At 68.1% G+C, this 24,696-nt stretch overlaps 2 protein-coding genes across 16 annotated transcripts; both read right to left on the bottom strand.

Annotated features, from left to right (window-relative positions):
* SRPK3 (SRSF protein kinase 3) lies at positions 1-4,711 on the bottom strand. Of its 9 annotated transcripts, XM_047847520.1 has the most exons (15): positions 4,573-4,706; positions 4,356-4,486; positions 4,061-4,169; positions 3,837-3,924; positions 3,547-3,634; positions 2,920-3,026; positions 2,675-2,840; positions 2,542-2,567; positions 1,943-2,072; positions 1,620-1,862; positions 1,426-1,526; positions 948-1,055; positions 795-864; positions 622-714; positions 161-479 (listed from the first exon to the last, which is right to left on the bottom strand). In XM_047847520.1, the coding sequence occupies exons 1-15, from the start codon at positions 4,698-4,700 to the stop codon at positions 295-297; spliced, it is 1,773 nt and encodes a 590-aa protein (XP_047703476.1). In that variant the 5' UTR covers positions 4,701-4,706; the 3' UTR covers positions 161-294. The 9 variants fall into 9 exon arrangements, 7 of the variants coding, with proteins under 7 accessions (XP_047703470.1, XP_047703476.1, XP_047703472.1 ...); XM_047847517.1 differs by having other exon boundaries at positions 228-479; positions 795-1,055; positions 4,573-4,707; XM_047847518.1 differs by having other exon boundaries at positions 228-479; positions 622-864.
* A 1,456-nt stretch (positions 4,712-6,167) lies between these two features.
* Positions 6,168-22,615, bottom strand: PLXNB3 (plexin B3). 7 transcript variants are annotated; one of them, XM_047847651.1, is made up of 36 exons: positions 22,509-22,615; positions 20,967-21,073; positions 18,167-19,204; positions 17,596-17,775; positions 16,783-16,911; positions 16,600-16,700; positions 15,921-16,050; positions 15,558-15,714; positions 15,361-15,469; positions 15,155-15,269; positions 14,945-15,070; positions 14,762-14,878; positions 14,359-14,452; positions 14,106-14,275; positions 13,718-13,869; positions 13,352-13,457; positions 12,518-12,648; positions 12,086-12,262; positions 11,781-11,976; positions 11,401-11,640; positions 11,148-11,309; positions 10,915-11,066; positions 10,650-10,750; positions 10,342-10,565; positions 10,029-10,207; positions 9,666-9,732; positions 9,155-9,482; positions 8,918-9,069; positions 8,734-8,827; positions 8,226-8,404; positions 7,876-8,036; positions 7,502-7,649; positions 7,203-7,288; positions 7,053-7,128; positions 6,862-6,936; positions 6,168-6,544 (listed from the first exon to the last, which is right to left on the bottom strand). In XM_047847651.1, exons 2-36 carry the CDS (start codon positions 21,024-21,026, stop codon positions 6,440-6,442), a joined length of 5,817 nt encoding a protein of 1,938 aa, XP_047703607.1. In that variant the 5' UTR covers positions 21,027-21,073; positions 22,509-22,615; the 3' UTR covers positions 6,168-6,439. The 7 variants fall into 7 exon arrangements, with proteins under 7 accessions (XP_047703607.1, XP_047703603.1, XP_047703604.1 ...); XM_047847647.1 differs by having other exon boundaries at positions 20,967-21,090; positions 22,509-22,613; XM_047847648.1 differs by having other exon boundaries at positions 7,203-7,267; positions 20,967-21,090; positions 22,509-22,613.
* Positions 22,616-24,696: the final 2,081 nt, after the last annotated feature.

Raw genomic sequence — 24,696 nt, 5'->3', positions numbered from 1 at the left:
TTTCAGTTCACACTTTATTAAGAAAAGAAACACGCACACTTCCCGTCCGGGGCCCCTCTGTGAGGGCTGGGGACAGAACAAATGCTGAATGGTGGGCCTGGCTCCAGCATCTCTCTGCCCTGTCGCGGAGCGTGGGGCGCAGGGCGCGAGAGAGCTCGTACACTGCAGGGTGGAGGAGGGCAGCTCCCGAGGGGTGGCTCGCAGGGTGGCAGGAGCCGACCGGCTTTCCCTGAAGGCACTGGGAGGGGGTGGGGGGGCAGGCACGCCTCAAGCTGCACAGAGTGCCTGTGGGGCTTAAGGGTTGAGCCAAGGGTGCCGGAGGCAGTCGGCTGCGCTGGCCCGCTTCTCGGGGATGTACTCCATCATGGGCAGCAGGAAGGCGCTGAACTGCGTGGCCTGCTCCAGGGGCCACTCGTATTTCTCCATGAGCACCTCGTACAGGCCCCAGTGCTTGAGGTTGTGGATGTGCCGCAGCTCTCCTGGGGGCCGGCCAGCGGGCCGGAGGTTAGGCTCTGCCAGGAAGGGGGCCTCTGGACCCCGTGCCCCCCTCCCCCGGTTCTGGAGCCCATGCTCCCTGCCCTACCCCCCACATCCAGGGGGCCCGAGCCCGCTCGGCCCTACCTCTCCGGTTGAAGAACTCCCGGGAATAGCGGCCCGAGAGGGCGAAGGCTGGGGGGATGTCTCCCAGAAGCTCCACGATGTGGGCGATGTGGTCTGTGGACAGAGAGGAGGCTGGGCAGTGGCTGGGCGGCCGGGAGGCCCCCAGGCTGAGCCCAGGGCCCGCCTCCCCCTACCCTCGTCACGACTGTAGTCTTCTCCAGAGTGAGGCTCGAATAGGTAGTCTCCGGTGGCCAGCTCGAAGGCCTGGAAGGGGGAGAAGGTGAGGCTGCCGGCGGGGGCGGGGTGGGGGGGGGGACCTGCCCTAGGCCAGGGCAGCTGGGGCGTACCATGCAGGCCGTGCTCCAGATGTCGGCGGGGGGGCCGTACTCGGCTCCGATCAGCACTTCCACGGCCCGGTACTGGCGTGTCTGGATGTCCTCGGTGAAGTGCTTGTGCTGGAGGCAAGGGGAGCCCTGGGGAGGAGCCAGGGCCGCGGCTGGCCCGCCCCCAGCGGCCCCCACCATCTCCCACCTCTGGGCCGGGCAACCAAGGAGCTCAGTGGGGCTCCCTCTGAGCCTCAGGGTCCCCAGAGGTCCCGAGAGGGACTGGCCTCTTCCCAGGGGTCCCCGCCCCTTGCAATGGGTCCAGTTCTGGTGACTGGATGGGACGGACGCTGGTCTGGGCTCGGTCCCGGGTCTGTGTCAGGAGGCAGAGCCCGGGGTCTGGACGAGTGGCGGTTCGGGGCCCGTGGGGCTCGGAGGAGGCCGGCCTGTGCCCCTGCCCTCGCAGCCGGGTGCCCACTCTGCTCTCCAGACTGGCTCATACCACCCAGCAGGCGTTGCCCAGGTCTGCGATCTTGATCTTGATCTTGTCTGCGTTTTGGGGCTCTAGGGGGTTCACCAGGAGGTTCGAGGCACCAAACGGTGCTGGAGAAGGAAGAGAAGGGGGAGAGGCTGAGCCGGCTGGGCCCCCGCCTGTCCAGCCCCGCCGAGCCCACCGGCAGGCCCGGCCCAACTTACTGCTGGGCGACAGGAGGCCCCCGGTCTCCCGCTGGTTGGAGGAGCCTGAGAGGATGGAGCACGAGGCGGGAGAGAAAAGGGAGCCCGAGAAGCCTGACGTCTGGGAGCCCGGGCTGAGGCTGCGCTCGCCCCCGGTGGCGGGGGAGGAGGAGGCGGGGGAGGGGCCGGCCCCGGCCCCGCCCCCGGGGTGGCAGCCGGAAGAGGAGGTGGAGCCGCTGCCCCCCTCGAGCCTCGAGCCAGCGTCTGGGGAGAGGGGCAGAGGCGGGGTGTGAGCCGGCACCCCGGTGGCCTGCGCTTGCCGGGCGCGCGCCGCGGCCCCTCACCCTCGGCCTGGGCCGCCGCCTCCATGGCTTCCAGCCTCTGCAGGTCCCGCAGGCGCTCCTCCAGCAGCCGCTTCTGCAGTTTCCGCTTGCGCCGCATCTTCTTCCTCTTGTTCTTCGACAGCTTCCCGGGCTGCCATCAGAGCCCGGGTCACCCCAGGGTTCCCACCGCCCAGCCCCTGAGCGCCCACGCCTCTCCCTGCGGCCTGCATGCTCATGGGGGACGGGGCCTCTGGGCCCTAGGGCCACCGAGGACGTAAACGCCGGGCCACCCCGCTGTGGCCCATGCCTCGGCGCCAGTCCTTCGCTACCCGAAGCTAGACTTTTGGGGGCAGCTGATGGGCCTTCGTCTAGCTCAGAGCCCGCCTCCCCTGGGGGCGGGCGTGGGGCAGCTTGGGCCCCTCCTGGCCCTGGACGCACCGTCCGCCCACAGAGGCAGTGGCGCCCAAGCGACCGCCCACGTGTGCGACCCACCCTGTGTCTCACCCTCATCCCTGGGGAGGGCAGGGACGTGGGGAGGGGGTGGGGCCAGAGAGGCCGAGGAGGGAGCTCTGAGGAGATGGGGAGATGAGGCCCAGGCAAAGAGGGGCACCCCAACTTACCAAGACCTCCTGGGGGGCAGTGCTGACTGAGGGGGGGCAGTCGGAGCATCGGGGCAGAGAAAGGAACAAAGACTCAGGCAGGGGCTGAGGCCCACAGGCCCCTCCCTGGGCCCACGCGGGCTCGCGCTGGTACCTGTGGAACGGGATGGGGGCGGGGCCCCCGACTGCTGCCACTCTGTGGCCTCCGTGGCCAGGCGCCTGATGTAGGCGTCGCCCACACACAGCAGGATGTTCTCGGGCTTGATGTCTGTGTGGATGATCTTGCACTTGGTGTGGAGGTAGTCCAGGCCATGCAGCACCTGGGGAGAGCCACTCCGGAACTTTCACAGCCCCGCCCCGGCCGCCTCGCCACACTCCCAGAGCACGCGTGATGCTCACCTGCCTCACGATGCTCTTGACGCAGGGCACGGGCAGGCCTTGGTAGTTGGACTTGATGATCCACTTGAGGAGCTGGTGGCCCAGGACTTCCAGCACCATGCACACATCTGGGGCTGGGAGTGAAGGGTGGCCAGAGGGCCCACGGCAGGGGGGCACGGGCCCCGCCCACCCGCAGCTGGGGAGCAACGGGGTCTGGCGGTGCAGAGTCACCACCTGCCCGGTGTCGTTATGGTGTCCCTGCCACTCTCGGGTGTGCCACTTGGGAGGTACCTTGGGTGCTTGTCCCGGGGGCAGGGCACCGGAGGAGCAGACACGGAGGCCTGTCAGGCCAGCCGCACTCCCGTGCCCAAGTATTTGCCAGAGAGCCTCTGGAGCAGCTCCTCAGTGGACAGCACTGCCATTTGGGGGTAACTCGGCAATGCCCGTGGATAACCGATGCCCGCCCGGTCATCCGCTGGCCCCCGCACAAACACAACCCCCGAAGCGGTGGGGCTGTTTTGCAGACTAGAGTCACTAGAAGGGATAAGCCCCCATTGTGCAGATCAGTAAACCGAGGCCCCGGCAGCTGGGATGGCGGGAGCGGGCACCGCTGCCGCCACACCGCTTTGCTCGTCCTGCAAAGGATACGGACTCCGTTAACCCCTGAGATCCTGAAGTCATCGATGAGCTGGACAATGGTCTCTCTTTTGGGGTCACTGGGGTCACTGTCCCGGACCTGGAGCAAAGCGACCACGAACGAACGGCTCCACCCTGGCCCTCACCAGCTGCTCCCTGCTGCGCCCCCCGCGCACCTCCGGCCTCGGCTGCGGCTCCCTGGCCTGCTCCCGCAGGTCCTCCCAGGCAGAGCCAGCTGGAGCCTGCCCCTCTGGGAACTCCGCCCTGCCTGGGAGCCGGGAGCGGGGAGGGTGGCGCCTCACACATTTCAGGAGCTTGATCTCATCCACAGCGGTCTCCGTGTAATGCCCCGCGCTCTTCACCACTTTCAGGGCCACGAAGCGCTTGCGCCTGCAACACCGAGCTCCGCGTCGGCCGCCGGCCCGGCCAGACCCGTGGGGGCATCGTGGTGGCCCCAACGGAGCCCAGGGGTGGGCTCCTGGCTGGCACTGGGCCCCGGGGGGTGGTGGGCGGAGGGGGCACTTACTGGATATCCCAGCAGAGCCAGACGGTGGAGAAGTGGCCCCAGCCCAGCTTGCGCACCACGTGGTACCGCCCATTGAACAGGTCGCCGATCTTCACAGGGTAGTAGCCGCCTGGAGAAGGAGTCCATAGAGCGTGGTGGGTGGTGGCGCCTTCCTGGGGGGGGGGGGGGCGGCCAGGACGATCCAGCCCCGCCGGCCCCCTGGCCCACGTGGGCCGGCCTCGGCACCCTCCTCCTCCCCAGCTGCCCTGTGTCCCGCGGCAGCCACCTGGCCGCCTGCGCCGAGGCCAGGCCTCACCCTTGCAGTAGTCCTTGGGGTCCTCCTGCTCCTCGTCATCGGAGCCCAGCAGCCCCTGCAGCATCCGCGGCGCCGGTGTGGCGGGGGCGAGTTCGGAGCCCGAAGACTCGGGCCCGCAAGAGGCCTGCGAGCTGCGGGTTGGGGGGCGGGCAGTGAGCACTCGAGGCTCCGGGCACGGCGGTGGGGGGGTGCCCAGGGCGCCCGGGCCGAACCCTACCTGCTGCTGCTGCCGCCGCCGCTGTCCCCGCCGCCGCCACCGGCGCTGGCGCTCATCCCGGCCGCGCGGCCCGCAGCTCCCGCGCCCCGGGCGGCTGCTCCTGTGGGGCCCGGCGGCGGCCCGCGCATTTATAGCCTCGGCCGCTGATCTCACCCGCCTTTATAAATAGCCTCCCAGCTGCTCGGCTGTGGGCAAGGTATGCGGCGGGAGGAGGCGGTGCGGCCACGGGCTGCCCGGGAAAGCCTGGTCCCCGGGCCCAGCCGCCCCCCGCCCCCGCCCTGCCCCAGGGGTGGCCGAGGGGGCCCACTGAGCGGGGACTGCCGGCAACCTGCTTCCCAGGCGGAGTCCCTGCGCTCCGGAGCTGGAGCCAGCTGAGGCGGGGCGGTGGACAGGACAGCCCAGTCCTCAGGTCGGGCGCTACTTCACACCCCACATACCCTAGGGCGCCGTGACACTTTCGGAACATTCTCTGGCTTCCTGCTGGGCCTCTGCTAGCCTTCGCGAAGGAGGCCCTCCCCATTCCCATGGGTGCCCTGTTCCCTGCCCGCTCTCAGTGGGGTTCCCACTTTTCCTGTGGCTCATTGACCACTTAGGCAGGCGCCCCCCTCTCCCTGAATGTGGTGTCGCTGGGGATCCCGGATGATGGAGTCAGGGGCATGAGCTGAAGGCAACTGGCGGCTCCCACCAGAGGTGCTGGGATGGTGTCGAAGCCCGGGAACCCACCCACTGAGGACCCCAGCCCTGACACAGTGTGGTCTCCCCTCCAGCTCCTCAGCGCCCGGCCATCCCTGCCTTCCTCCCTGCGTCCACCAGCATGTGCCACGTGCCCACGTGGGAGGCACGGGGACCCATCTGCCCTGGCCCTGCCCTCAGGGGTCCTCCTCCGGTGGGGCCCACACAAGCCCCCAGCTCTAACAGGCCGGTGACAGAGGGACCTCCAGGTCAGGCAGAGCCCTCTGGAGCCTGTGACTTTGGGGCTGCATCCGAGGGACCAGGAAGAGTCGGTTGCCCAGCAAGGGGTGGGTGGGCGAGCTTCCAGGGCGGTGCAGGACCCGGCTGGGGTGAGGTCTGCAGCAGGATAGGCCGGGGGCCTCTTTGGCCACAGAGGGGTCGGGGGTGGGGAGAAGCAGGGAGGCCCTGGGCGGCCAAGGGTCCTCACGGAACCTGTGGGCGTTTGTGTGAGATCCTCGCAGAGGCTGACGGGCACTTTTGCTCTTTGGAAACATCACTCTGGCTGCTCCCAGGAGGGAGCGGAGGGGGCCGGTGTGGAGCGGGGAGGCCAGCTGGGGACTGTCGGACAGTCAGAAAGAAGCAGTGGGGGCTCGGCAGTGACCGTGGTGAGGCCAAGATGGGAGACGCTTGGTCCTGCTGTCCCTGGGCCAGGAACGAATTGGTAGGGGTAGGGCGGGGTGGCCGTAGGTGGGGGCGGGTGGGCCAAGGGAGGCGGTGAGGGGACAGAAGAGAGGAAGGCCCGGGGGGGGGGGGTGCCGGATGGCCCTTTTTCCTCGGGCAGAAGTCACAGCTGCGGGGCCGAGGGGAGGACCAAGAAGGGAGGCACTGAGTAAACTCTCACAGGGACAGGCACAGGCTGGGGGTTTTTCTAAAAAGATGTATTTCTATTTTATTTCCAGATGTGATTCTCCAGCAAGCAAATAAATATAGTGGGGGAGGCGGGGGAGAGAGGTAAGGATTACGATAAATTAGAAAGAAGCGGGGTAGGGGAAGGAAGGGCGGGTGGTGGGAGAGGTGGCAGGGAGCCCCCTGGTGGGCACGACCCCCTTCCGCGCCCTGCCGGCCCCTCCTCGGCTGCTGGCTCCATCCGGGCAGCGCTGCTCCTCTCCAGGCCGCTGGGCCTCAGGTGACCGGCTCACAGGTCCGTCACTTTGTTCTCCACCAGGGCTGCTACCTGCTGCAGGCGGCAGGCCAGCTGCATCTTCTGGCCCACGGGATCCTCCTCCAGGGCACCAATGATCTGCCAGGGCAGAAGAGGGTGCCCTCCCTGAGGCCTCCGTGCTCCGCCCGTTACCCAGGGCCGTGCCAGCCTGGGGGGGGTCCAGCAGGAGCTGCCCCAGGCCTCCCCGAGGAATCTGGACAGAAGCCACGCTCCTTCCCCAACCTGGGCCCTCCCCCCCCCCCCCCCCCCGCCCAGATGGGCCCAGACACCTGCTTCCACCGGCAGGGAGGATCCCCGGGGCCTGGCTCTGGGCTCTGGGGCCGTGCCCCACTTCCCCGCCGCCCCCCCCCCTGCCTCGAGCGCCCCTCCCCCCACTGGAGCGCCGCAGGCCTCACCTGGTCGTAATACCTGTGGATGTGGTTGTAGAGCTCTTGCAAAGCTTCCAGGCAGTGGGGGGCTGATGTGTAGTTCTGGGGGCAGCACGTGGAGGGGTGAGCCCCGGCCTGGACCTTAAACCCCAAACCTCCCCCCTCCACCCCGCCCCCACCCGAACATGGAGGAGTGCGCCCCCTGGGCTGCGCCTCACCCCGGAGAGCTCGGCCAGAGCCGAGTTCATCTCCTGATAGCTGGCCGGGGAGCTCTGGCGGATGTCGGAGTAGTATCTGGCAGGGGAGACACGGTTAGGCGCAGGCAGCACCCCCCCCAGTCCCCCCCCCCCCCGTGGCCCGACACCTACCTCTCCACCATCTGCTTGTAGCGAGGGATCTCCCGGGCATACAGCAGTTTGTTCACTGGGGAGTCCTGCTCCGGGTAGGGGTGGGCCTGAGCGGGGAGGCGGGGGAGCTCCGGCCCTGTCACCCTGAATGCATCACCGGTGCCCTCCCCCCACCCCCGGGCCTCCCGGCCCGTTAGGTGCCACCACCCCAACCCCACTCCCAGGCCCGCTCAGGGCTGGGTACTGAGCCTCCGTGGCGTGTGCCCTGAGCCTTTCCTTGTCACCCCTCTGGAAGCTACCAGGGCCGGCTCTGCCTTTACCCGGCCCACTTTATGCTCCGAGATAGTGCAGGAGTCGATGAAGGTTTGGGCGATGACCGCCAGGATGGCATCCACGTTGTCTGACACGCGCACGTCAAAGATGAGCTGTGGGTTCTTCAGGGCGTTCACCCAGAATCGCAACAGCAGGCTGGGGACACGGGTCGGCCACAGGCATCGTCAGCCCGGGCCTCGGACCTGAGTTCCGCAGGGAGCTGTCTTACGAGTCCGTGTCGGGGGCGGCCAGAAATCCAGGGTGCGTGACACCACACGTAGGTTCGCGTCCTGGCCCTGTGGCCCCCACCCCGGGCAATGTCCTCATCCCTCTGGGACTCCATGTCTCGACCGCATGGGGGCGGGGACAGTAGGCGAGGCACCTGTTAGTCTTCCAGATGTGCAAGGTCTCCGGGTCCTCAATGCCATGCTTCTCTGCCAGCTCGTCCAGGAAGTCGAACAGGTACTTGACGGCTATGGGCACGGGCCTGTTCACGCTGAGGATGGCCTGGAACGTGTCGTCCACAAACTTCTGCAGCGTGCCCTAGAAGGCATGGGAGGGGCCGTGCGGGAGGCCGGGGCGGGCTCCGTCAGTGGGTGGGGCCCCTCTACCTCTCGGGACCACGCCCTCTCCACGTCGGGACCACGCCCTCTCCACTGCCCAGTCAGGGCCCCCCTCCAGGAACCTTCCCAGCCTTGTGGCTCCTCCCTCCAGCTCCGCAGCTACACCGACCTTCATGGAGAGCAGGCGGGTGAGGTAGATTTCTGGAATTGCCTTCGCGCGCGCCCGCTCCCGTTCTCGCTCCCTCAGGCTGCTGCGCCGGGCCTTAGCCCCTTCCGGCTCTTCGGTGGCTTTCACCAGGTGCCAGAGGTGGACCCCGCCTTCCTCGCCATCCTCCAACATGGGGGTGTCTGAGGGCGCAGAAGCCCGGCCTCAGTCCTGTGCCCCTGCCTGCTCTCCCACACCACCGGCCGGGGATGCCCAGCCTGGGAAAAGAGAGGCAGAGAGGGTGGCAGCCGAGGGGCTCGCTCAGCCCAACACCCCGTGGTCCCAGAGCTCCCCAGCCAGGACGAGCTGGCGCCCTCGTCTGCCCCAGGCCCTCGGCCCAGCCTAGAGCGTTCGCTTGCCCACTGGCGCGGTGTGGGGGACACCCAGGCAAGGCAGACGGCAAGCCCAGGGCTCCTGCCTGCCCACTTCAGCTCTGGGGCGCAGATGGGCGCATGGGGGCCGCAGGACTCACTCTCCCCCAAGGGGCAGCTCTGGGCCAGGCTCTGGGAGACGGCGCCTCCCTTGTGCAGCTGGGGGATGAGCCTCACTGTGGCTCCGTCTGGGACCTGGTGGGGCAATGAGCAGAAGCTGGGCTCCCTCCCTGGCTGATCCAGAGATGGGGGCCTGCCTCCCCCCAGCACCTGCCCGCCGGTTACCTTGTAGTGCTGTAGGGTGTTGAGTCTCTTCCAGTGGTTCTGGGTCACCGAGGTCAGGTCCTCATCTGACAGGGTCAGATGACCAGCGAGACCCGAGCGCCACTCTGGGGGCACGTGGGGAGGCCGATTAGCCTGCAGCCTGTCCCCCAAGCCTGCCATTTGAAGCAAGGCCCGGCTGAGCATCTACAGGTGGGAACAGGCCCATGTGGGGATGGGGGGGGGGGTGGGCTCTCTCACCGAGGTCTAGGGCGTGCACTGAGGGCCTTTGGGAGAAGGGGGTGCCCTTGTAGACTTGGTCCAACACCTTCTCTTTGACCTGGGTGATGGTGTCTGTGTCGAGCACCCGGGCAGGCACGCGCTGTGCCGCACCACTCCCCGCGGCCCCGCCGGCCCTGGGGCCCACCAACACCATCAGCGTCAGGGGCCGGAAGTCCACATCCTCCCGAAGCAGGCGGCTGTCATTCAGGGTCCGTTTTGCCTTGCCGGTCACGGCGTCCACGGGGCCCTTGTCCACCTGGTACTGGATGGCCCGGAGGAGCATGTACAGCGGCTCACCGGCCACCTCCTGCAAGCATCGGGACAGGCCCGTGTCAGCTCCGAGGGGAGACGCCTCCGCCCCACGCCTTCCCCCTTTCCAAGCCCTCGTAGCCCGAGGCCCCGGGGAGAATTGGGGCCAGGTCCGCGAGGCCACACGCAGCAGCCCGCGCGTGAAGCGAGGGGACGAGGTGTCACCTGGGGTGCCCCTCACCTTCAGGAAGGCGTAGAGACAGATGGACAGCCAGTTGGTAAGCAGTTTCTCTACCATGGTCTCTGTCCTGGGGGGAGCAGGCCCCAGGTCAGAGGGGGTGGTGCTGCGGGGCCACCCCGTCCCCGGGCCGAGGTGGGCAAAGGGGGGAAGCCAGGGCTCTGCCACCTGTCGGTCCCCTTTGCCCGGGCCCCCGGGAAGGATGCCCATCTACCTCCCTACCGGTGCCTTCTGTCCTGGCCTGCCTCCTGGGGGTTCCCGGCCCTGCCCGGCCCCAGGATGGGGCAGGGCCGGCGGGCAGGCGGGCAGCTCAGCGGGGAGTCCCCCACCCCTGCTCCCGGGCCCCGTGGTCGGGCCAGAGCCAACCTGCGCAGCATGAGCTTGGGGTTCTTGTGCACGTAATGGGCGGCCAGGTCACTTAGCAGAGTCCTCATGATGTCAGTCAGGTACTCAAGCTTGCCATGCAGCGCCAGAGACAGCAGAGAAGCCACGTGGCAGCGGTCCCGCTGGGAGAAGCCGGGCTGCTCCTCCAGGGTGTGGATGAGCTGGGGGGGGGGGGGCGGTGCGGGGCGGCACTTAGGGGAGCCCCGCGTATTCTCCCACCTTTGTGCCCCCACCCGCTGCCCGGCCCTGCCGCACCCCCGCCCCCGGGCGCCCTGCCCAGCCACATAGTCCTCACCGTGAGGAGGAAGAGCTTGCTGTTGAGCAGGTTGGAGAGCTGCGTCAGGCCCTGGCGCACGGGGGCGCGGCGGCCCTCTTCGCCAGGCCCCTCGGGTGCGGGCTGCAGTGGGCAGCCGCCGCGCCCTGGGAAGAAGACTCGCTCGGCATACGTGTGGTAGTCCAGGAAGGGGATCCCGCTGGCCTCCAGGTCGCTGCTGAGGTCGGTCATCTCGGTCATCAGGTCTGCGGGCCGGGAGTCACCCAGGTGTGGGCTTGGGCCCAGCTGGGCCCTCTGCCAACCGCCCCCTCCCCGCGGCCCCACCCCACCTGTGAACTCCTTGCGGCACTGGTCACCCACGCCAATCTCCAGGTTCTCCAGCTGCACCAGAACCTTCTGATAGTCCCGCAGGGCCTGCTTGCTCTTGTGCCTGCAGCCCGGGGACCAGGTGTCAGCCGCGGGCCCGAGCCTGGGGGGGCCGAGGTCACGGAGCCAGGGTGGCCAGCTGTCTGGAGGCCTGCCGTGGGGGGGGGGGGGAACGTCTCTGCACCAGTGAAGGGGCAAGCTCGCGAAGGGGTCGTGGGGCGCTCTCACCTGTACATGAGGGTGAGGAGGAGTACAGCGGCAATGAGAACCGCAGCGCCCATGCCCAGGCCCACCTGGGCCTCCACAGGGAAGGCGGACAGAGGGGGCTCCGTCTCATACTGGACGGGGCCCAGGGCCAGGCGCACGTTGCCCATCTGAACCTGGGGGGAACGGGGCTCCTGAGTGCGGGCCTTCAAGGCTCCGCCTGCCCAGCCGCCAAGGCACCCAGAGCCCCGCCTCACCACGAACTGCGGCAGGCTACTGGAGCCGTTGGCTGGCTGGGGGGCCCGCGACGGCGGCTCGCAGTAGAGGTGGGTGAGCGTGAGGGTCTTCACCAGGCACTCGCCATCACCGATGTGCACGCGCACCTCCTCCTTGCTGATCCCCAGGTTGAGGCCTTGGCCCTGGGAGACACACCGGGGGGGGGGGCTCGAGCCAGGACAGCCAGCCTAGGCGCGCGCTTCCCGCACAGAGCCGGCCGGCGGAAGCCCTCACCTCCACGTCCAGGACGTTGCCCGGCTTGAGGCGGTAGGGGCGGGCAGGCTCCTCGCGGCTGAGGGGGGCCAGGCGGGGGTTGGGCTGGTACAGGAAGTCCTGGCCCCCGCTGGCGCTGGCGAAGTCTACGTGCACGTTGTCTAGGGTGAAAAAGACCCGCTGCGGGTGCGCCCCATCTGGCACGGCAGGGCTCTGGCACAGGAGGAGACTGGACGAGTTGACGGAACAGACGGTGGAGCACTAGGAGGCAGCCGGGGGCAGGACCAGGTGGGGTGAGCTGGGGCTCCCTCGCTCGCTCCCTGGGGGCCAGGGGGACCCCGGGCCCCCGTCCTCCCTCCGCGGGCACGACCGGCCCCGCTGCCGGCCCGTGGGGCGCTCACCTGCAGCAGGCCTCCCTCGAGCTGGATACAAGCCTGGGGGGCTGCAGCGGGGGCCCCGCAGCTCCTCGTCGGGGTTGAGGCCGGGGGCCGGGCCCCTGCGACCTGCATCTCCGCCGGGGCCTCCAGCCACACGGACAGCAGGGGCCGCCGCACCACGTCCAGGCCCGTGCCCCTGGCTCGGATCAGCCGCCCGCCCCTGTGCCAGGGCGGCAGTCAGCAGGGGCGAGGCGCGGGCGGGAGGCCCCGCCCCCGCCCCGCCTCCCCGGCCAGGTGTGGCGGCGACCCCGAGCGGACTGGGTCCTCACCCCCGGAAGCTGACGCTGGGCTCTGCCGCCACAAGCTGGGGGTTGGCGGTGTAGTGGAACGGGCTGGCGGGCAGCGTGCGCTGGGCGTGGCCAAACACCACTCGAACCACAGCTTCTCCTGGGCTGGCCTGGGACATGGTGCGGCACACAATGGCCTCGGGACACACCGGCTCCCGGCTGCAGGGTGGGGAGGGGTCTGGCATCTTGCGCTCTAGCCTGGGCCTGGCCACCCCACCAGACCCAACGTCGCCTCCCTCAGTGAGGGCACAGGGTACTAGGGATGGGCACAGTGGCCGTTTCTGTTGCACTTTGATGGGGGCTTTTAGGGAGCCCTGAGTCCACTGCCCCCGGTACATGAGGGGACAGTGAGGCCTGCAGGGAATGCCCCGAGCTGACAGCAGCCAGCTTGGGGCCAGGAGGAGAGACACTCACATAGGACAGGGTTGTCCACCCACAAAGACGCTGACGTTGCCTCCTGTCTGCAGGTGCTGCCCGTGGATGGTGAGCTGGGTACCCCCTGCCTGGGGGCCCCACTGGGGGCTCAGGCTCAGCAGGACGGGGTCCTGGGGGACAGAGCAGCCTGGGGCAGCCATGGCAGCCTGGCCTGGCACTCACTCACCTCGGCTCTGGTCCCCGAGGCACTTGTGCTTCCTCACCCGGGCCACCGCCCACCACACCCTCCTTCCGGAACCCCTGTGTCAGGGCTTCTGCAGCCCCGCGGCTCTCCTTCTAGCTGCCCTGCCCTCGGAGGGGGCTCTTCTCTCCTCACTGCGTCTCTGCCCCTCGGGACGGCCTCCTCTGCCACGGCTTACACCTCCCAGCCCCCCACCCCCACCCCAGCTCTAAACCCTGAGATCCAATCACCACCTTCGGGCGCCGCAGAACTCCCGATACTAACCGGGCCCTGCCTCCCTCCGCTCCCGCCCTGGGCTTCCTGGCTTCAGAATTAGCCCCAGTGGATGGCGGGGGCTCAAGCTAGTGTCTGGAGGCGTCCTCGCTCTCCCTCACTCCCGAGCTGTGCCGGCAGGAAGCTCCAGTCCCTCACTGCCCTCCCCCCCCCCCCCCCCCCCGGACAGATGCCACCACTGTCCTCGGCTCAGGGGCCTGAACGAACAGTCAGATCCGCGGCTTCGCTCCTGGACTAGTGGCGGCCCTTCGTGCGACCTCCCAGGCCAACTTTGAAAGCCTCACCTAGATGTCCATGCCCTCCTGCCCCTCCCTCCTACTGTCGCTCTGTGCGGGGACCACCCAGGCGTGGGCACTGACCTGGTAGGTGAAATGCTGGGTTGAGACGCCTGGTGGCCGATTCTTAATGGCCACTTGGACTGGCCCTGTGGTGCCGTTGGGGGCAGGGGATGTCACGCACACAATCCTGGGGAATGGAGACCCGGTGGCTGGTCAGGCCCTCCCTCAGCAGGAGCCGTGGGCCACTCACCGGCCACTGCCCAGGACCTGCGCCCTCTCGCTGCCAGCTCCCCTCTCCTTCCCTCCCCTGGCTCATCTTCCTTTGGCGCATCTGGCCCGGGCCCATGTTCCTTGGCTCCAGGCCTCCCTTCTCTGGGCAGCCGCTCTCTGAGGGCCTCCCCGGGAGGGCATCCCTCCCCCGCCCCCCGGGCAGCTAGGATGCCTCACCGGGCAGAGGTGCGGTAGAGGGAGGGCTCAGGGCTGCAGGGCCGGCCAGCCACATTCACAGCGTCTCGCACCTCAGCAAAGTCCCGGCCCAGGTTGGAGCCCCAGATGGTGAGGGCCAAGCCGCCCTCGGGGGGCCCGGTCAGGGGCTCGATCTGCAGCAGGGAAGGGTGACGATGGAGTGTTCGGATCCCACATCCGACCTGCAATAGGGGTGCCCGGCCAGCTGACCAGCCTGAGGCAGGACAGAGCCGCTAGGGCTCGGGGGCCTGAGCGCAGGCTGGTCTGACCTGGGTGAGGCCAGGAGAGTGGAGAGCGTGGCAGGGCGGGTGGGGAGGGGGTGGAAGGGTGGGCCGTGGGATGGGGGGCAGCAGAGGGGCTGGGGGCTCACTGCGTCGATGCTGGGCGTGGGACACAGCAGCTCCACGGCCCCGGGGGGGCATAGAGGACCGTAGCGACAGGCGGGCTGCCCGTGGCTGCACCACAGACAGCCCAGGCTTCCGTTGGCTGCCTGGCAGCGGCTGCAGTCGGGGTGGCCCACGGCACAGTCGTACAGGGTCACTAGGGAAGGCCAGGCGGTGCACTGAGGCGCATCCCATCTGCCACACGCCTTGTGCCACCCGCCCTGCCGTCCCCAAGCTCACCATGAAGAGCGTGGGCATTGTCCAGCCGTTGCCCCTTGCCCCGGGTGATATAGATGGGCACCGGGAGCTCCTGCTGGGCCATGGAGGGGTAGAACTGTGGGTGGAGGGTGGGGTCAGGCTGGGCCCGACTCAGGATGCCCCTGGCCCCCGTCTCCTCCAGGACCCTCCTCCCAGAATGGGTGCCTCGCTTCCGTGCCCACGTCTCCCGGCAGACTGCGAGCCTGGGGCAGAGGCTGTGGGTGCCATGTTCCCACTGCACGGCCCGGGCCTACGCAGAGCAGGCCTCGGGATGGCGACAGGACACCGATGGCCCGGAAGGGTCTGCGAGGCAAGGGCCGTGCGGGGCCCCCGAGGGCTACAGAAAGTGTGTGGTGGCAGGTGAGGCTGTGGGGCGGCCACACACCTGCTGGGCCTGGCAGTAGATGAGGCCCACGTCCCCTGCCGTCTCTTCCAGAGAGGCCGGCAGCCTTCGAAGTTCTCCGGGCAGCTCCAGCCAGCAGTGGTACGAGGCGGGCAGGCTCTGGGAGTGGACGTCGTCAGGACCCTGGACATGGTCAGCCCCCCCCCATCCCCATCCCCCACTCACTCCGAAATGCTGAAGGTTCCGCACGCGCAGGGCCAAACGGCTCTCCCAACCGACAGGCACCAGGAGGGGACCCGCTGGGCCCTCCACCCGGGGACAGGCCCCTGGGCCACGCACCTGGACATCCGTCTGCGGAAAGGAGACCCTTTAGCCCTTCGGAAGTTGAGGGGCCCGGGCAGGGCATAGCGTGGGTCGGGGGCTGGGCCCACCCACCTCCTGGGCACTGTAGACGGTCACCTCCCCCTCTGGGCAGTGCTCCCCGTACACACAGCGGCTGCTCCGTGGGCACCAGTGGCACCGCCAGAGGCTGCCCACACAAGCGCGGCACCTGGAGGGGCGGGGGGGGGGGGTGGTGGCTGCTCAGGCTGGGCTCCGTCGGGGGCTGCCACCCCTGCCCAGCAGCCAGGCCCAGCACTCACGGGGCGGCCGCCTCCAAGGCCTGGACAGCGCTGCAGTCGTAGAAGGAGAAGTTGGTGGCGGCCACGGCCACGTCCTCAAACATCAAAGCCAGGGGCAAGGTGACGTGGTCTGGGAGGGGATGGTGGTAGGTCATGCGGCTCCTGCCCCTGCAGCTCCCGCCCCGGTCCCCAACCTCCCCGCCCCAGGGGCCCCTCACCTGTGCCTGGAGGGTTAAGAGGCAGCTGATCTTGGGGAGGAGTGATGCAGGCTACGTGGGGCCCTTCCACGTGAGCCAAACTGTCGTAGTCCCCAAAGGCGCAATGGAAGTATTCATCCATGGCCAGGGTGGGCAGCCGAGGGACAGACAAGGTGACCTGGGACACACGCAAGGAAAACAGAGCAGGCAGGGGCTTCTCGGTGTGTGTGTGGGGGGTGTCTCAGCAAAGGAGATGCTGCTAGGGCAGAGCAGGGGTGAGGGTGGAGCGGGGTGGGAGCAGAGACAGCAGGACAGGAGGCCGGGGAGGCCTGGGGGCAGCCCCCCACCCCCACCACCGCAGGCAGCTAGTGGCGGGCATCTTACCACGCCCTGCTCCTGGCGCGGGCGGTGGGCCGGCAGCAAGGTCTGCACATGCGGGCAGTGGCTGTCCTCGTAGCTCCACAGCCACTGGTTGGCCTGGGCTGCTCGGTCGCATTGGCCCTTGCGGGTACACCTGTGGGACAGGGGCCCGTTGGCCTGCCACGTGGGTCTCAGGGGGAGTGAAAGGGACTATGCTCAAGAGGAAGGGGCCGAGGGGGCGCCTGGGTGTCTCAGTCACTTGAGTGTCCAACTTCGGCTCAGGTCATGATCTCGCATTTCATGGGTTCGAGCCCCGCGTCGGGCCCTGTGCCGACAGCTCAGAGCCTGGAGCCTGCTTCAGGTTCTGGGTCTCCCTCGCTCTCTGCCCCTGCCCTGCTCGTTCTCCGTCTGTCTCCCTCCCTCCCTCCCTCCCTCTCTCTCTCTCTCAAAAATAAATGAAACATTAAAAAATATATATATAAACATTAAAAAAAAAGAGGAAGGGGCCAAGCAGACAGGGCTTCCCGGTCAGTGTGCAGGCTTTGGGGGCCACTGCCGCACGGGGAAGGCTTGCCACCGGAGGAGGCCTGGCTGGGGGCGGGGCTGGCAAAGGAGGAGGAAGCAGGCTGGGCCTCCAGGGGCAGGGTGGAGGCAGTGCCCCTGGGGCGCCCTCGGGCACACACCACCTGTCGGCCGCGCTCACCTGCCCTGGAGGACGCACCAGCCACACAGCGGGTCCCGGGCCTGGAGGCAGCTGGCACAGTCAGGGAACTGGGGGCACGCTGCCACGGGCACGCGGTCCACCTGCGGGGGCGGCAAGGGCCAGGGGCGGTGGGTGCGGGGACTCGGGGTGCGTGTGCCCTCCCTGCCCCGGGACAAGCCTCACCCGCTGGGCAGTCAGGACGTAGAGGTGGCTGCCCCTGCCGTCCACCAGCAGGTCTGGGCTGATAGCTGAGCCCAGAAGCCCCACTTGCTGGGAGTGGTACACCTGGCCTCGGGAGCCGTTGACAAAGACCTGGAGGGACGACAAGGCCTGCTCCCGAGATGGCCACGGGCCAGCCACCCAGGGCACGTGCTCTCCTCTCGGTTGGGGCTCCCGGGAGGCACCCTTTCCCGTAGAGCCGGCTCTCCTTCCTGCCAGACCGGGGAGGCCGGGCCATGGGCCCTGCGTGGGAGTGGGGCGGGACGCCCTGTTCTGCCGGCGTCACCTCCCGCTTTGGGCATCACCCGGCCACCCCGGCTAAGGGCCTTGGGAGCCAGGGGCAGGAGGGCAGCTGCAGGGATGTGAGCAGGTCACGAGGAGGCCAGAGTCTGCCTCGCAGAGACCTCCGGGGCCAGGCCGGCTCTGGGGACCGGGCACTGCCCACCCCATCCCCGTGCCAATCCTGCCCACCTTGACCGCTGGCTCCCGCTACGATCTGGAGCAATGGGGGCTGCCCAGGAGGTTCCTGGGAAGTCATCCTAAGTCACACACCTAGGCGTCCCAGGAGGCGGCACCCGGCCAGCCATCGGTGTTTGGCTTGGCCTTCCGACCTGCCAGTGGACGCGGCCCGAGAGGCGCAAGGGACCTGGGGCTTCCCCGAGCAGGGCAGGGGCACCCCCAGTCAAGCCAGTGAGGCCAGGCCTCGCCGGGCAGTGTGGAGGCCTTTGGCGCTCGGGGCCCAGGGCTCGGGCAGCCCCTCCTCAGTCAGGGCCTCACCTTATGCAGCTGCCCCTGGGTGTCCCCCAGGACAGCTATCGTGTGCCCATCTGCCTGGAGGCCTGTCACGGCGCTGATGGGCTGCCGGAGCTGCAGCAGCGGCCTGGCCTCCAGGGGCTGGCGGCCAGCAATGGGGCTGGGCGTGTGCTCGTCACCGCAGGGGTATGACTCGGGGGAGTCCTGGGTGGACAGGGAGGGGATCAGATTCCTGGAAGAGGCAGGAAGTGCCTTCCCCCGGACCCAGAGCTAGTCAAGGCTGGAGGGTGAGGCCAGGGAACCCTGGGGGACCCGGGACAGAGTGGTCAGGCCCCCAGCCCCGTGTCAGGACAAGCTCACACAGCAGAGAGACACAGGCCAAGGGCAACCAGGAGCCTGCCCCTCCCGGACATCCTCTAAGCAGCCGGTTGTCACCTGACAGCATCCAGCCACCCACAGCCCGGGACTACGTGTGGCGGTCCCTGCCTTGGGCCGAGAGACACCGCGGAGCGACAGGGACGGAGAGGCAGGCCAGGCAAGACGGGGCCGCCTCACGAAGGCGGCACACAAAGCCCGCGGTGACAGGGGCACTCACGGGGGGCAGGGCGACGCAGCGAGACGTGACTCCATACTCCACGGAGGCCTCCTCTGTGCCGCTGGGGCCCCGGCCACCCGCCGTGTAGCAAAGGCGCCGGGCCCGGTCCATGCTCCCGTCCAGCTCAGCCAAGGGAAAGGCGCACAGGGCTGCCTGCGCCCCGCTGGGGCCTGCGGCAAATGCCCCCAGCAAGGTGGTCGGGGCGAGGAAGGCAGCCTGGATGAGGCCCTGGCCCTGGCAGGTGAGGGGCACCTCCACGTAGGAGTAAAGGTTGGCATCCCCGAGACAGAGCCGGGCCACGTAGGAGCGGTACTCGGCCTGCGCCCGCGCGCCCCGGCGGCGGAAGACGAAGTAGGCGGAGCGGGCGTTGGCAAAGGCCCCCACGTAGCTGTTGTTGTAGTCCGAGAAGTCGCCCACCACCAGGCGGCCCAGGCCCTCGCTGGAGAAGGGCTGCGGCCCGGCCAGCTGGCGCACGGTCAGGGGTGGCACCCCTCCCGACAGCTTGCCCGCCAGGCCTCTGGCCACCAGCAGGAGGTCCCGGCCTGGCGTAGGCACCACCAGGCCCACCGTGGCCACCCCCGGGGCGTTGGCGGCCACGAACTGCCCGTCGCCAGGGTCCTCGGCCTGGTACAGCACCTGGGCCACATCGTCAAGGCGCCGCTTCTCACACACGCCCTGCCGCACCTGCCCGCAGGCCACGAGCTCCCCGGCCCGGCCGCTCACCAGCAGCAGCTGGTTGGCGTTGTCGGTGAGCCGGGCCTGCGGGCAGTCCGCCGGGTCACGGAAGGGCACGCAGTCGGGACTGTCGAACACAGGGCCGGTGACAGCCACGGCCTCCAGCTGCAGCTCGGGGCTGAGCTGGAAGAGGCGGTTCACGGCGCCCACGTAGAGGGTGCCTCGGCCAGGGGCCAGGGCCAAGTGGTTGAAGGTGGTGTTGGGGGCGGAGAAGTGACGGGCCTCGGCCAGGGGCGGCGGGCACAGCAGGAGCACGAGCAGGAGGTGGGGCCCGAGGGGAGGCCGGGGAGCCATCACAGGTACCTGGGGGGAGAGCGCAGCCAAGCGAGGCCTGGTTGGGGCGGGGGGCGGGGGGTGGGGGGAGAGCACCAGCTTCCACACCCTATGCCCGCACGCACGTGTCAGGGCAGTGAAAGACACCGATGAGGAGGGGTGGAGAGAGCACCAGAGGAAGAGGAGGATCCAGAAGGGAGACAGATAGGAAGGGAGACAGAGGACAGAGAGAGAGACAGAGGGAGACAGGGAGAAAAGGGGCAGAGAGAGAGACAGAGAGAGGCACAGAGAGAGTATCCACGAGATGGGGAGAGGGTGGGCTGGGGCGCACACACACGTGTGCCCGAGGAAAGAATTTCTCTCATCTCCTACTTAAGCATCTACATTGTTGAAGGACGGGGCGGGTCCTGAAAAGGCACAAGAACAAAACAGAAGGACTCTGAGCCACGGAGGGGCAGTGAGAGAGGGGAAAGGGCGGGAGAGGAGGGAGGGGCAGGGGAGAAGCGGGAGGTGCTGATGGGGAGACACCAGGGGAGGCGGAGAGGCTGCGGCAGCCAGGCAAGCGGGAAGGGGAGGGAAAGACAAGGAAGAGGACAGGGACGTAGAACAAAGGCTGGTGGCAGTTGTCAGCCTGGGGGCAAGGGGAGCAGGGCCACCATGCAAGGTGGGGGACAGCCACAGCAAGAGAGAGAGACGGTGAGGGCGTGGAGAGAAACCTCGCCCTGGGCGGGCAGGGCCAGCTGTAAAGAGGGACCCTCTCCAGGACGCCTGGGTGGCTCAGCCAGCTGAGCGTCCGACTTCGGCTCAGGTCACGATCTGATGGTTCGCGGGTTCGAGCCCCGCGTCGGGCTCTGTGCTGACAGCTCGGAGCCTGGAGCCTGCCTCAGATTCTGAGTCTCCCTCTCTGTCTCTCTGCCCCTTCCCCGCTCACGTGGCAATGGAGGCAGGGCAGAGGAGAGGGCTGGGAGGGGGTCAGAGCGGGGACTGGGGGACACCTGGGAGCCAGCCAGAGTGGGCACTTGGGGAGGCCATGGGGAAGCACCGAGAGATGACACTGGGTGCAGGGGTAGAGCGGGGGCCCCAGCCCCGGGGTGCTGACGTGCAGGCGTGAGAGAGAGAGAGAGAGAGAGAGAGAGAGAGAGAGAAGGGTGAGCCTGCCTGAGGAGAGGGCACTCGGGGGTGAAGCCAGGCCTGGGCACCCCCACCCCCACCCATGTGGAGCCATTCGGAGCTCACGCTAAAGCTATCTCCCTTGGGCCTGTGGGGGCCCCGAGCCTCCAGAGGAGGCCGCCCCGCGTCCTGGCCCCTGCTCCACAACCTCGGGTCCCCGCGGCTGCCAGGTGACGAGGCGACAGGAAGCGCCGGCTCACCACGCAGAGCTCCCGGGCGCAGAGCCGCAGAGAAGGGGACAGAGTCCAGGTCCTAAGTTGGGCTGGGGTCCTGCACAGCTGGGCATGGCCCGCTGTCCCTGGGTGCCCTGCGGCTTGGCGGCGGAGATGCCAGCCCGGGCCCCGGCGGGTGTGCTGGCTGGAGGCAGAGCCCCGAGGAAGGCCCCGGAGCCCCTTATCTCAGGGACACAGACAGGAAGGTCAGGCCCGGCCTGGGGACAGGGGCGTTTCCTGTGGACCCGGGATCTCGGCGGCCAGGCCCGGGCTGTGTGGGTGAGGGGAACAGACGCGGTGCACAGGAGCCCCGCGCCTGGGCTCCCCTGGACCACTGTGCCTGCCCTGCCTCGTACCCCCGCCCCCCGCCCCAGGCACCACGTCTGTGGACGGGGGACCCAGGCGCTTACCGCCTCGAAGAGGAGCGACAGAGGGGTCTCCTGGGCAGCGTGGCGCCGAGGGAGGCCCATCTCCTCAGTTTGGCCGGCCCAGGGCGGCGGCGACGGGCACAAGGCGGCTGTGGGGGGCATTGTCCTGAGTGGGAGGGAGACACTGGAGCCTCGGCCCCGGGGGAGGAGGGAGGCCAGGGGGGCCAAGGGCCCGGCGGCTGGGCTCCACCGCAGCTGGCAGCTTTGTGAATAGTGGCCGGGCCAAGGCAGCCCTGCCTCCACCCCAACAATGTCCCCTCTGTCCGCGGGCCTGGGCCAGGGACTCACTGTCTGGTGCTCTCACCCCCACCCGGGCTGTTCGGGCCGGGGGGCTCCCCGCCACGCCCCACCCCCAGAGAGACACCCCCCGGGACCTGGGGACAAAGGACAGGGTTTCTTCGAGCCAGCAAAATGAGACCCACACGGCCGGCCCCAGCCCACTCCCACCCCGTGCCAGCCAGCGTGCGCCTCTGTGTCCCGCCCCCCGGGTCCCTGTGAAGGGCACAGGGTAGGCCACTGGGCCCCCCACAGGAAGGTCAGGGCGCTGAGCCCCTGCGATGCCAGCCTCAGCCTTGGTAGCCTTGGTGCCCGGTCGAAGTGCCAGTCCTGGCCCTCAATGCCTGCCTTTGTCCGGGCTGGGGGCCGGGAGATGCTGACAAAGGCAGCCCGTCCAGGAGACCTTGCACCCCCCACCCCCCACCCCCTTGGCCCGGAATAAGACTGTCCAGAGAGCAAGCAACCTGTGTCCATCCAGCCCCGCCCCGGGGGACTGGGAAAGTCGTGCCAGGTGCAGCATGATGGTAGGGGGTGGTGCCCGTGGGGGGGGGTGCTGTGGGGGGCGGCTGAGGCAGAGAGGATGTGCACGAGGGGGCGGGGGCATGGCCCCAGGAACCCAGTACTTAGCTTCAGTCGTGGCAACTGGTTTCCCTCGCCCGGGGAAACACGGGCCCTAGATGGGCCTAGAGGTCCCCTCTGCGTGTGGGGCGCAGGAGGGGGTGGGAAGGGAGTGGCGACTGACAGCTGGCTCTCCGGCCAAACTCACAGGGCACCGTCTGCACCCCAGGCTGGCAGAGCAGGGGCCCTGGGCTATGACGGGGGGGCAGGTGCACACGGGGTGGGGTGCCCACTTTCTCCACGGTGCACCGCAGCAGCAGCTTCGGGGCAAGGTGGTGGCAGCGGGGCACACTGCCACCCGGTCGGGCCGGTTGGGTGGCTGTGGGGGTGGGGAGCCAGGCGGGCCTCCTCCCTACCCTGCCACCTGCCCCCAGCCCCGCCAGCTTTCCCATTTGGGGGTTAGAAGCCTGGGGTCCCACCTCCCAGCTCCAGGGCGCCCCCCTCAGGGGGTGCCGTGCCCCTAAGGCCTCAGGAGGTGTTGGATCGGGGCGCCTGATGGCCTTTGACCTCTCCGGCGAGCGGGCCCTGCAGACCCCCGGCTTCTCCCAGACCCAGCACGCCCCAAGGCAGCACCCCACGACCCAGCGTCCCTTGCACCCCACGTCCTCGCCAGCCCCAGTTCCTGCCTACCTGGGTGGGCCGCTGGCAGGGGTTGAAGAGCAGCTGGCAGTGCCCGAAGCGCGTCCCCAGCACAGCCCTGGCCTCCCTCCCACAACGCAATCGCGCCCAACCCCACTTCTCCTGGCGGGGCCTGCCTGGGCCGCCCGGCCCCTCCCCTCCCACCCCTGTGACTGCCGGTGCAGGGCAGGGCGTTGCTGCCCTCTGCTGGCCTCAGTGGGCACCTGGCTGGAGCAGGTGAGAGCGGACAGTGCCCTCCCGTTGGGTGGGCAGGCAGGCATTCCGTAGCACCTACCGGGTGCCGGTCTTGGGCCTCGCAGTGGCGCCGTTCAGAGACAAAGCCCACTGCCACCTGATCCAAGGGTGTCTGTCCCGGGCCTGGGGCGGGGGGGGGGGGCAGAACTACGTGCCCACTGATGAGGCTCCACTGCTGGAACAGCTCATCTCTGGAGGACACCTCGCGTGGGAGGGAGAGGAGGCAAGTCTACGGGGGCTCAGGGCATCAGGGAGAGCTTCACAGAGGAAGTGAGATTTAAGCTGACCTTGAACCACACGTTTCTGCTACTTCTGATGTCCTCCTGACCATCAGGGCTGCTCTAAGTGTTCTGCGTGTGTGAACTCATTCACCCCTTACCATGACCCCAGAAGGGGTACCCTGATTTTCTACAGTTCACAGGTGGGGAAACTGAGGCATGAGAGGTTAGGAAACTTGCACAAAGTTGCAGGGCTAGTTAATGGCAAGGCTAAGAGTCAACTGTAGGGCCCCTGCACTTAACCAGCAGGCCACGTGGCCCTGAACTATGAACCAAGGCAGGCATTGGGCAGCAGGGGAGATGGGGACTGCCCGATGCCAGGCCTGCAGGTGACATAGGCGCACGTGCCTCCCTGTGCCTGGAGCACAGTTTTCATCGAACGGGATGCAGAGGTCAGCCAATCAGGGAGAACTTAGACTTACGGCAAAAGTCACCATGACCTTGTAAATAGCTCGGAATTTGGACAAGCGTAAGCTGGTGGCCCTGGGTGGAGAGCGTGGGAGAATGTGGACCAGTGGTGGCTATGGGCACGTGGAGAGGTGGGTATGCTCCAGATGTGCCGGAGGGGGCAGAATCCTGGAGACCTGGTGTTCCATGGGGTGTCGGCAGTGCGGGCAGGAGAATCCGGGGGACCCCTGGGCCCTTTCTGCGGGAAAGTGGCTCCCTGCAGGGCAGAGGTGCAGGTGGAGGGGTGGGCGGTGCAGGGTAGGACGAGAGGACTGAAGGGCCTATGAGGTGAGAGATGGCCGATGGAGTTGTTGGGGTGTTAGTGTGAGAAGCTTGGCTCAAGGGGACTGGGGCACTGGGATGGATGTGTGTCACTAGAGGGGACTTGGAAGCAAGACCAGGAGCGTCCAGGCAGGTGAGTGACCCTGAGCCCAAGGGCCCGCGGATGTGGAGCACAGGTGCTCAATATGTTACTGCCTCCCTCTCCGCGCCCTCCCAGGGGGAAGACGAGGTGCCCACAGGGAGCCGGGGAGGGATCTAGGAGCCCCAGGAGGGCCAGGCTGTTGGGGAGGGACAGTGTGTGTGGGGGGGACACAAGGGCAGGGCTCTGAACAGTAAGACTGGAAAGACCGTCCCCCAGCAGCCCTGGAGCCAGCCGGCCCCCCAACCTCCCAACCCTATCCACCCCTCCGCCTCTGCACCTCACACACACGTATGTCCTGACTGACCTCGGGAAAGACATCTTCCATCTCGGCAATGGCAACGTTTTTCCTACCTTTCCACAGAAGAAAATAAACCTGTAGTCGCACGGCACCGCTTTTTGTAAGTTTATTTATTTTTGAGAGAGACAGAGACCACAACCAGGGGAGGGGCAGAGACAAAGGGGCACAGAGGATCCGAAGCTGGCTCCCTGCCCACAGCAGAGAGCCCGACCCGGGGCCCCAAACCCGCCAACCGTGAGATCATGACCTGAGCCGAAGTCGGACGCTCAACCGACTGAGCCATGTCGGCGCCCCGCGCAACACGATTTTGAATAGCTTTGCGCGCATATGGCCTGCAAGGCCATCCGGAGCAGGTGGCGGCCCCGAGCCTGAATTTGGTGGCAACCATGGAGGATGTTTCCAGGTTTTGTGTGCTTGAAATCTCCTAGAAAGGGAGCCGTGTGGTGGGCTTCCTTCTGCCCACGACCCCTTCCCCTCACCACGGCCCTGGGGAGATGT

The sequence above is a fragment of the Prionailurus viverrinus genome, unplaced genomic scaffold (assembly GCF_022837055.1).
Source record: "Prionailurus viverrinus isolate Anna unplaced genomic scaffold, UM_Priviv_1.0 scaffold_49, whole genome shotgun sequence".
NCBI classification, from domain to species: Eukaryota; Metazoa; Chordata; class Mammalia; order Carnivora; family Felidae; genus Prionailurus; species Prionailurus viverrinus.
The sequence above is the reverse complement of the archived record's forward strand: the minus strand, read 5'-3'. Positions and strand labels throughout refer to the sequence as shown.